Source organism: Orycteropus afer, unplaced genomic scaffold, assembly GCF_000298275.1.
Source record: "Orycteropus afer afer isolate SDZICR_OR568_19922 unplaced genomic scaffold, OryAfe1.0 scaffold00013, whole genome shotgun sequence".
Lineage (NCBI taxonomy): Eukaryota > Metazoa > Chordata > Mammalia > Tubulidentata > Orycteropodidae > Orycteropus > Orycteropus afer.
The window spans coordinates 11615811-11626476 of NW_006921600.1; the positions used below are offsets into that span (position 1 = coordinate 11615811).

At 37.7% G+C, this 10666-nt stretch overlaps 1 protein-coding gene across 1 annotated transcript in view; it reads right to left on the reverse strand.

The window, feature by feature from the left end:
- The window catches only part of PPP2R5A (protein phosphatase 2 regulatory subunit B'alpha), a 119708-nt gene that overhangs the window by 45887 nt on the left and 63155 nt on the right, over positions 1 to 10666 (reverse strand). Inside the window, exons 2-3 of the mRNA XM_007952799.2 lie at positions 10160 to 10356; positions 5364 to 5465 (exon numbers count right to left, since the gene is read on the reverse strand). Coding sequence (XP_007950990.1) covers positions 5364 to 5465; positions 10160 to 10356 — 299 coding nt within the window. The remainder of the gene's footprint in view (positions 1 to 5363; positions 5466 to 10159; positions 10357 to 10666) is intronic.

A 10666-nucleotide genomic window follows, 5' to 3' on the forward strand; every position in this document is an offset into this window, starting at 1 on the left:
CAGTAAGCCAGCCCCGGGACAGTGGAAGGTAGGTGTTTGTGTGCATGGAGCCATCCCAGGGGCAGGCTGCAATAAGCCAGCCCAGGACCAGCGAATAGGGTGTCTGCTCCCATGGGGCAGGCCAGGTAAGTGAACAGCATGGGGGAGAGCAGAGCAGTTTGAAATGGCTAAGGGGAGCAAACTTGTCTGTCAGCCTGTCATACTGTGGTAGCTTGAGTGTTGCTGTGAGGCTGGACTACGTCACCTGTGTTTTAAATGGCTGCAGGGTTACCCATTGTGGACAAATTTCAGCAGAGCTTCCAGATTAAAGCAGACTCCGAAGAAGGAAGTGGCCATCCACTTCTCAGAGAAGTGGCCAGGGAAAACCTTATGAATAGCAGTGAAACACTGTCTGAAATATTACTGGAAAACATGATGAAAAGCCCTGAAACACTGTGTGATGTAGTGCCATAAGATGAGCCCCTCAGATCAGAAGGCACTCAAAATACGACTGAAGAAGAGCTGCCTCCTCAGAGTACATCCGACCTTAATGGTGCAGATAGAGTAAAGCTTTTGGGAACCCCATTTGCCTATTTGGCATGTTTCAAGATGAGAAGAAACAGCTGCAAACATCCTTTAATAATTGAAACATGGAATGTACAAAGTATGAATCTAGGAAAATTGAAAGTTGTCAAAAATGAAATGGCACACATAAAGATCAGTATCTTAGGCATTAGTGAGCTGAGATAGACTGTATTGGGCCGTTCTGAATCAGACGATCATACGATCTACTATGACAGGAATGATAATTTGAAGAGTAATGGTGTGGCATTCATCATCACAAAGAATGTATCAAGATTTACCCTGAAGTACAATGCTGTCAGGGATAAGATAATTTCCAAACGCCTACAAAGAAGTCGAGTTAATACTACTATTATTCAAATTTATGCACCAACCACAAAAGCCAAAGATGAGGAAATGGAAGAGTTTTACCAATTTCTTCAGTCTGAAATTGACCAAACGTGCAATCAAGACGTGTTAATTATCACCGGTGACTGGAATGTAAAAGTTGTTAACAAAGAAAAATAACCAGTAGTTTGAAAATATGGCATTGGTGATAGAAATGACGCTGGAGATTGCATGATGGAACTTTGCAAGACCAACAACTTTTTCACTGCAAATACCTTTTTCCAACAACACAAATGGTGGCTATACATGTGGACTTCGCCAGACGGCATACACAAGAAATCAGATGACTACATCAGTGGCAAGAGGTGATGGAGAAGCTCAGTATCTTCAGCCAAAACAAGGTCAGGAGCTGACTGGAACAGACCATCAACTGCTCATATAGAAGTTCAAGCTGAAGCTGAAGACAATTAAAAGAAGTCCAAGAGAGCCAAAATATGACCTTGATTATATCCTTCCTGAATTTAGAGACCATTTAAAGAATTAATTTGAAGCACTGAACACCAATGACCAAAAACCAGAACTGTAACATAACAACAACAACATCATCCATGAAGAAAGCAAAAGGTCATTAAAAAGATAGGAAAGAAAGAAAAGACCAAAAGGAATGTCAGAAGAGACTCTGAAACTTGTCCTTGAACGGAGAGTAGCTAAAGCACATGGAAAAATTGACAGGATAAAAGAGCTAAATAGAAGATTTCAAAGAACAGCTCGAGAAAACAAAGTCAATTATTATAATGAAATGTGCAAAGATGTGGAGTTAGAAAACCAAAAGGGAAGAACACGCTTGGCATTTCTCAAGCTGAAAGAATTGAGGAAAAAATTTAAGCCTCGAATTGCAATACTGAAAGATTCCAAGGGCAATATGTTGAATGATGCAGGAAACATCAAAAGAAGATGGATGGAATACACAGAGTCACTATACCAAAAAGAAGTGGTAGATGATCATCCATTTCAGGGGGTGGCATGTGATCAAGAACCAATGGTATGGAAGGAAGAAGGTGAAGCTGCACTGAAGGAAATGGTGAAAAACAAGGCTCCAGGAATTGACGGAATACCTACTGAGATGTTTCAACAGACAGATGCTGTGCTGGAGGTACTCACTCAGCTATGTCAAGAGATTTGGCCAACTGACTGGAAGAGATCCATTATTTGTATCCATTCCAAAGAAAGGTGATCCCACAGAATGTGGATATTAGCGAAAAATATCACTGATATTACACGCAAGTAAAATCTTACTGAAGATAATTCAAAAACGGTTGCAGCAGTATTATTGACAGAGAACTTCCAGAAATGCAAGCTGGATTCAGAAGGGGATGTCGAATGAGGGATATCATAGCTGATACTAGATGGATCTTGGCTCAAAGCTAAGAATACCAAAAAGATGTTTACTTGTATTTTACTGATTATGCAAAGACATTCAATTGTGTGGATCATAACAAACTGAGGATAACATTGAAAATAATGGAAATTTCAGAACACTTAATTGCACTCATGAGAAACCTGTACATAGACTAGGAGCTGTCGTTCAAACAGAACAAGGGGATACTGCATGGTTTAAAATCGGGAAGGGAGTGTGTCAGGGTTGTGTCCTTTCACCATATTTATTCAATCTGTATGCTGAACAGTTAATCCAAGAAGCTGGGCTATATGAAGAAGAACATGGCGGCATCAGGATTGGAGGAAGTCTCATTAACAATCTGAGACACGCAGATGACACAACTTTGCTTGCTGAAAGTGAGGATGACTTGGAGCAGTTACTGATGAAGATTAAAGCCTATACACTCTGCAGTATGGATTATACCTCAATATAAAGAAAACAAAAATCCACACAACTGGACCAACAAGCAGCATCATGATAGATGAAGAAAAGATTGAAGTTGTCAAAGACTTCATATTACTTGGTTCTACAATCAATGCCAATGGACGCAGCAGTCAAGACATCAGAAGACACACTGCATTGGGAAAATCTGTTTCAAAAGACCTCTTTCAAGTGTTGAAGAGCAAACTTCAACATATTAAACAAACCTCTATCTAGACTGACCATGGGGTGGTGGTGGTGGAGAGACAGAAAATTCAAATTACTAAAATCTAACATCCTTTCAATGACAAAGACACTTAAAACTAGGAGCCAAAGGGAATTTCCTCAGTCTGAAGAAGGACATCTATGAAAACCCACTGTTAACACCATATTTAATGTTAAAGGACTGAATGCTTTCTCCCCAAGATCAGGAACTAGACAGGATGTCTGCTCTTACCATTTCTGTTCAAAACTATACCAGAGATTCTAGCCAGGACTATATGGTAAGAAAAAGAAACATAAGGTGTTGGATCGGAAAGGAAGAAGTAAAACTATTTGGAGATGACATGATCCTGTATATGGAAAATCCCAAGTATCAACTAGAAATTTTTCAGAGCTAATAAACAAGTTTAGCAAAGTGATAGGATACAAAAACAAAAATGCAACACTCCCCAAATTGGTCTACATATATAATATAATCCCTGCCAAAATCCCAGATGGCTATTTTGTAGAAATTCACAAGCTTATTCTAAAATTCCAAGGCACCCAGAATGGCCAAAACAATCTTGAAAAAAGACAAACAAGGTTAAAATTTACAATTAATTATTTCAAAACTTACTACACAAAGCTACAGTAATCAAGACTGTGATAAAGGCAAAAAGACAGAACAGGACTGACTAGCCAGAAATAACCCCTCCCATTTACAGACAATTGACTTACAAGAAGCGTACCAAGATAATTCAACAAGGAAACAAATGTTCCTGAAACAATTGGCTAGCTACATGCCAAAGAATGAGTTTTGGACGGCTCCTCATACATACACTAAAATAAACTCTAGTGGATCACAGAGCTAAATATAAGAGCTAAAACTGTAAAACTCCTGAAGAAAAAATAAAAGAAAATCTTCATAAGCTTGGGTTAGGGAATGGTTTCTAAGATAGGACACCAAAGGCACAAATGACAAAAAAAAAAAAAAGGTAAACGGGACTTCATCAAATTGAAAACATTTGTGCATCAAAGGTCACCACCACCATAAAAGTTAAAAGACAATCCATAGAATGGGAGAAAATATTTGCAAATCATTTAGTTGACAAAGGACTTATATCCAGAATACATAAAGTACTCTTATAAAAATACAAACCAATTTTTAAAAGAACGAGAGATGTGAAAAACCTTAAAGAAAGAAGATATACCAGTGTCCAATAAGCAAAAGAAAAGATGCCTGAAATCATTAGTTATTGGAAATATGCAAATAAAAACCACAGTAAGATACTACAATATACCCACAATATAGGAGCGCTTGTGGTATAGTGTTAAAGCACTTGGCTGCTAACCAAAAGGTGGGCAGTTCAAATCCACCAGCTGCTCCATGGGTGAAAGATGTGGCACACTGCTTCTGTAAAGATTTATAGTCTTGGAAACCCTATGGGGCAATTCTACTCTGTCCTATAGAGTCACTATGAGTTGGTTTCGACTCGACGGCAGAGGGATAGTTTTTATACAGGTGCGCGCTCTCTCTCTGTGTCTCACTGTCACGGAGTCGGACCCGACTCATAGCAACCCCCTCCTTGGGTTACCGAGGCAGCATCACTACGGAAGTAGACTGTCCAACCTTCCTTCCAAATACAGGCACTAGAACACCTAAATCAGGCACTAGAACACCTAAATTAAAACTGTAAAAATGTTTATTATAGTATATATATGCTTCATATAAAATATATATTTATATTCTAATTTAGCTATATCATTTCATATATGGATTTACGTAAAATACATATGCTCATAAAATGATGTGAATCAAATTATCACTGGTCACTTTTGGGAAAAAGGATTTTTCTAAATTTTCTGTAATAAACATGTTGATTTCAAAACCAGAAAAACCAAGCAAAACAATAAATGCCAATGTTTGGACTGCTCCCTTAATAAGCTCAAGTGGATCACAGAGCTAAATGTTAAGAGCTATAATTATAAAACTCCTAGGAGAAAATATAAGAGAAAATCTTCATAACCTTGGGTTAGGGAGTGGTTTCTTAGGGCACCAAAGGCACAAATGACCAAAAAAAAAAGGTAAATTGGACTTCATCAAAATTGAAAACATTCGTGCATCAAAGGTCACCATCAAGAAATTCTTTTTTGTTTTGTTTTTTTAAATACATTTTATTGAAATATAATTTATGTACAGTGAGAAGAAAGTTAATTCTTGAGGAAGTAGTTAATTCTTTCTTCCTAAGAAGGTCTACAGAATAAAGCTTGTTCAACACTATTTTGGGAAGAAAAAGCATTAAGAAAACCTAAAAGTCAAATATTTTAAATAGACACTCAGAATCTGAAAGAGAGCCAAGATTTCAGCAGAATACCATAAATGTATCAACAGTCAATACACAATTATGTTCCATACTTGTATATGAGGCCAAGAGGCCTCAAGTGTGGGTTCATCTTCTTCTGGGTCAAAATCTGGATTATCACTTGGAGGAAGAGTCCGGAAGATGTTCGCACTAATCTATAAAGAAAAATAAACTAAGAGTTATGTTCTTGTTGGATTCAACAACACAAATTATTTTTAAGATCATGTTATCTAAGAAAAACGTTTAAGTTGTGGCTATATGCTCAGAACTTAGTTCAAAACCTAAAAATTTCTTCAAGATACGAAGGCGGCAGCTGTTTGTCCCATTTGTTATTTCCAATAACTCCTACTTCTTCAGACACTAAGCTATGGAAGACATCCTCTACATTCTTCTATAAATCCCCCCTCCCCCACATTTGCCTAAAAAAAAAAAATGGGGGTGGTAGTTAAATTTGAGTGTCAAGTTGGCGGGGCCTGACTGAGTGGCTGGGCAGCTGGATATAGTATTCCCCATGATGAGACTGGTAATCAGCTCCACGGTGGAATCTACTGTAAGCATCTGAGTAGCTGCCTTAGGGATATGGTTTAAGGAGAAGCCTTGGGGAATAATCTCTAGCTTATGGCATGCTTGAACCCTTCATGTAGCCGACCTGTTGTTCAACAGCCTGCCATGCTCTGCTGAGCTTGGGACTTTCAGTGGATTTGAATTAATGACCTGCCATGTGGTTCGGTGACATTGGGACTGTACCTTTTTACTTGTCAACTCTGGGTTTGTCAGACTCAGGAGCCAGGAGCTGTCTGAGAGAAGAGAAGCCTCTAGCTTCAGTGGGCCGGGAGCAGGAGGCAGAGCTGAAGCCCAAGGTTGAGGAGCTTTCACACAGCTCCTACAGCCTAGCACTTTGAATTCAAACTTAAAGCCTCCAAACTCTAAGAGAATAAACTCCTGTTTGTTAAGGCCATCCCATTTGTGGTATATTCCTGTCAGAGCACTGTATATGTACATAAAATATTTTTGTTTCCTTTCGTTATGAACTCTGAAATGTAAACAGGGTTGATGCATTTTGGTTGTACGCGTTAGTGTATCACATTAGGTGCAAATATGACTTTATAACTGTCCTTATTTAGAGAGTACATATGGTTAAGGAGATGTGTACAACTGCCCAAGTTGGGTGGGCTGTGATAGTTGCAGTTGTGTGTCAACTTTGCTAAACCACGATTCTGAGTGGTTTAAGCAGTTGTGATGTGGGTTATTCCCATGATGATATTGGATGTGTATGCTCTGAGCAGCTAATCGGTTGAAAGGGAGTTTCCCTAGGGGTATGGCCTGTTTCCAGTATATTTATGGATATCCTGGGAAAAGAGACAAACTTCTGTGGGTCAGGATTCTGTTGCGCTGCCTACAACTGTCCGTGAGTGAACAATCCCCCATTCGGCCTGGAGGTCTTGGATTTGTCATTCGTTGGAGTCAACAGCCAGTATACTGCCTGCCAACCTTGCGCTCGTCAGCCCCTGCAGCTGTGCAAGTCGGGAAAAGCCTCCAGCTTGATGTGTGATCCATGAACTTGGGACTTGCCAGGTTCTATAAGTGTGTGAGCCATTTTCCTAAGATAAATTTCTCTTTCTAAGCTTTACTGGTTTTGCTTTCTCTAGAGAACCCAGCCTAACACAGGAGGGGTATGGTTTACTAACTCTATCTATCCTTGATTATTTTCTTCTTCCAAACCACCCTCCCTCCATATTCGAACCTAGAGATCTATTTACCTAACAGTTCAAAAAGAAAAAAAAAAAAACTGGTAAAATATCTGCATTCTTATACATACACACACTGTGTGAGGAAGGGTAGAGATAGAATAACTTCACCATTATAATGGACATAGTTTATAACACCCTATGATGATTTAATGTTTTCATCTACTCTGAAACTTAAAAAAAAAAAACAAACAAAAAAAAAACCAGCCTATCTGGGATGTGTCCTGAGTCTTTAGTTCAGATTCAAGGAAATATACTATTTATAATTTCATCTTCTACATTATCTGTCTCAGTGCCAAGGTAAACTACATATCCTATTTCTAAAGCAAAAGATAGATTGTGGTTTCAACCCACAATTCTTTAAAGAACAATGAACAGACAAGCAGCAGATGAAATGGTTCAGTAAACATTTAAGGCCATATTATTTAGGGAATGACTGGTCATGTGAAATAAACTATTTGGGAGATACAGAATGAGACAAGGGAAGTTTGGTCATGTCAGCAAGTTTCCAAATCAAAAAATATTCTTATGAAACAGCATCTATGAAAAGCCAAATAACTGTTAAATAGTCAATTACTATAACCATAAGACTTAGAATTGTGACCAGCTAGAACTCTGAGCTAGTACATTAGGGACATGGATATCAACTTCACAAAGAGTAACAGAAAGCCACAGATGGATTTTGAAAATTGAAATATAGCCTCTTCTCCAAACTGCCATCAAGTCAATTCAGACTCTTAGCTACCTCACAGGACAGAGTAGAACTACGCTAAAGAGTTTTCTAGGCTATAATCTTTGCATAAGCCTACTGCCACATCTTTCTCCTGCACAGTGGCTGGTGGGTTAGTAGCTGAGTGCTTAACCACTACACCACCTGGACTCCTTAGACGGGATAATTAGCCCTTGAAATCATATTTATTATTGTTGGTATAAAAAAAAGAAAAGAAAAAAAAAAGGTTAACCTTGTAGATAACTAATAAAATTAACTATATATAACAATCAAGGATATCTCCTTGAGGACTAAGGTGCGCCTGACACAAGCCATGATATTTCCAATCGCCTTGTATGCATGTGAGAGCTGGACAATGAATAAGGAAGACCGAAGAAGAGTTGATGCTTTTGAGTTGTGGTGCTGGCGAAGAATGCTGAAAGTACCATGGACTGCTAAAAGAACTAACAGATCTGTCCTCGAGGAAGTGCAGCCAGAATGCTCCTTGGAAGCAAGAATGGCCAAACTTCGTCTCACCTATTTTGGTCATGTTGTCAGAAGGGACCATTCCCTGGAGAAGGATGTCATGCTTGGTAGGGTGGAGGGTCGACGAAAGAGGGGGAGGCCTTCAATGAGATAGATTGACACGGTGGCTGCGATGATGGGCTCAAGTATAGCAGGGATTGTGGGGCTGGCGTGGGATCAGGCAGTGTTTCGTTCTGCTGTGCATGGGGTCGCTATGAGTCGGAAATGACTCGACGGCACTTAACAACAACATATATAACAAATATACAGAAGATCCTTAAAGGACCAGTAAGTGGGTGAGTTGGCTCTACTCTTATCTAGAAATCCAATCAAGTACTCAGAAGTTAAAAAACAAACAAAAATACATTTTTATTTGAGCAAAGAAATTGAATACTATAATTCATTAATATATATTGCAAATTATAAAATAATAATTTTACTCAAAAACTTGAGTACATTTAGTATCTAAGGCACCAACTTTATAGAGTTTATTTAAATAAAGTTATCTTCTCCAGAATTTTCAAAATTTATGAATATAAAGCATTTGAAATCAGTAACAGTGGGGAAATACTGAAAATGTTTTTAATGACCAAAGAACAGAATAGGAAACATATCAATATTCAGTATTTTTATCCTTAAACTTTCATTTCCTCTTTGCCACTGTGGGATTTTAGGAAGTCAAGTTCATTTTGATTAAAGTTCTCCCTACAATTAATCTTTAAAAAATTTTAAAAGTTTTATTTACATTTTTCAAAAAACAACCAAAATTTCCTAAGTCTTCAGCTTTTGACAGGTCTTCTAGTACAATATGAAAGAAAAATCAAATAGTCTATTAAGGTCAAGTTACCTTTCCTACACATTTTGTTCTTCCAGAACATAGTCAGTCAAGGGGAGGAAAATGAAGGCAACTAACTTACTTGCTGTTTGCTTCTGTAACTTGGTAACATTTAGGTTTAAATTATATACTCAACAACTCTCTACTCCAACTAAATCTTTTGTATTTTATATGTAACAAAATATAAAAATTAGAAATCTTAAACAAATTTCTACCATTTGATGGAGAATAAGATTGAATTACTAATAAACAGTATCTTAAACAATTTTACTTCAATAAAGTTGACAACAGTTTATTCATCAGATACTGCATTATTTATCATTTAAGTTCTTAAAGGTCTTGAGTTTCCATTCAAATGTCATAGAATCTATAAATACTGATAGTGAAACACTCTAAATAAAAATGTTAACCTGATTCCCTACACACTTAAATGTGTAATTCACCAGAGTTTGTTTTTTTTTTTGCTGGTCTTCTCGTCCTCCTTTAGACATTCTCTCTCAGTGACTATTCACTCCCATAACATTAATTATCATCTTGTATAATCTTGAGCCTACAACTTTTTGTAAACTCTTGAACTTCACTGTTCAATATGGACGATACCAGCCATTAAACTACTGAATTCCCAGGCTATTATAAGCAATGTCAGCATCACTGGAATGGGTGGATAACCTTTCAAATGGACTACTTTGAAAAATATTTTTTTGGTATATTAATTATTATACCTACCCACTAACTCACAGCCATTGAGTCAATTCTGATTCACAGCAAGCCTACAGGAGAAAGTAGACCGCCCCATAGGTTTCCAAGGCCGTAAATCTTTATAGAAGCAGACAGACTCATCTTTCTCCTGTGGAGCTGCTGGTGAGTTCCAACTGCCAACCTTTTGGTCAGCAGCCCAATGCTTTAATCACAGCACCACCAGAACTCCTTTCACTGTATATTTATTAAAAGTCAGTCTCATTAATTCCTAATTACACCTCAGATCCTACTTGAATTTATATAAATCTGAGGAACATAAGTCTAGAGGCTTACCATTTTTACTATATCAGAATACGCTGATTCAACAATTACACCACGATTAGTTGAAACATACTCAACCAGTTCATTCAGTGTTGCTCTTTTAATTTCTTTGCTCTTCAAGTCTGAAACCGAGTCCATGAAATCAAAAAGTATGCAACACTGCTGCAACTTCTGACAGAAAAGTTCTTGTTGTTCATTTGTAGTAGCATCTATAGAGAAAAATGAAGGACAATTTAGAAATAACCCACTTAAAAGTTTCTCTTGTATTTATTAATTGTATAGAAGCTATCCACATACATTAAATAAAACCTCTCTCAAAAATACGAGAAATTTTATGCAGTGCTGAGTTGTCAGTGAAGGCAAACATGGGTATGGGGATGGATGGATGGGTGAACAAGCTAAACAATTAGGTATGTCTAGATGGAGAGTGTATCCAAGATCATATATAGGGTTGGCAGACAATGGGCCTATAAGTTCATGTGAATGATCAGAATTCCCAGGTGTATAGTAGAGCTGACA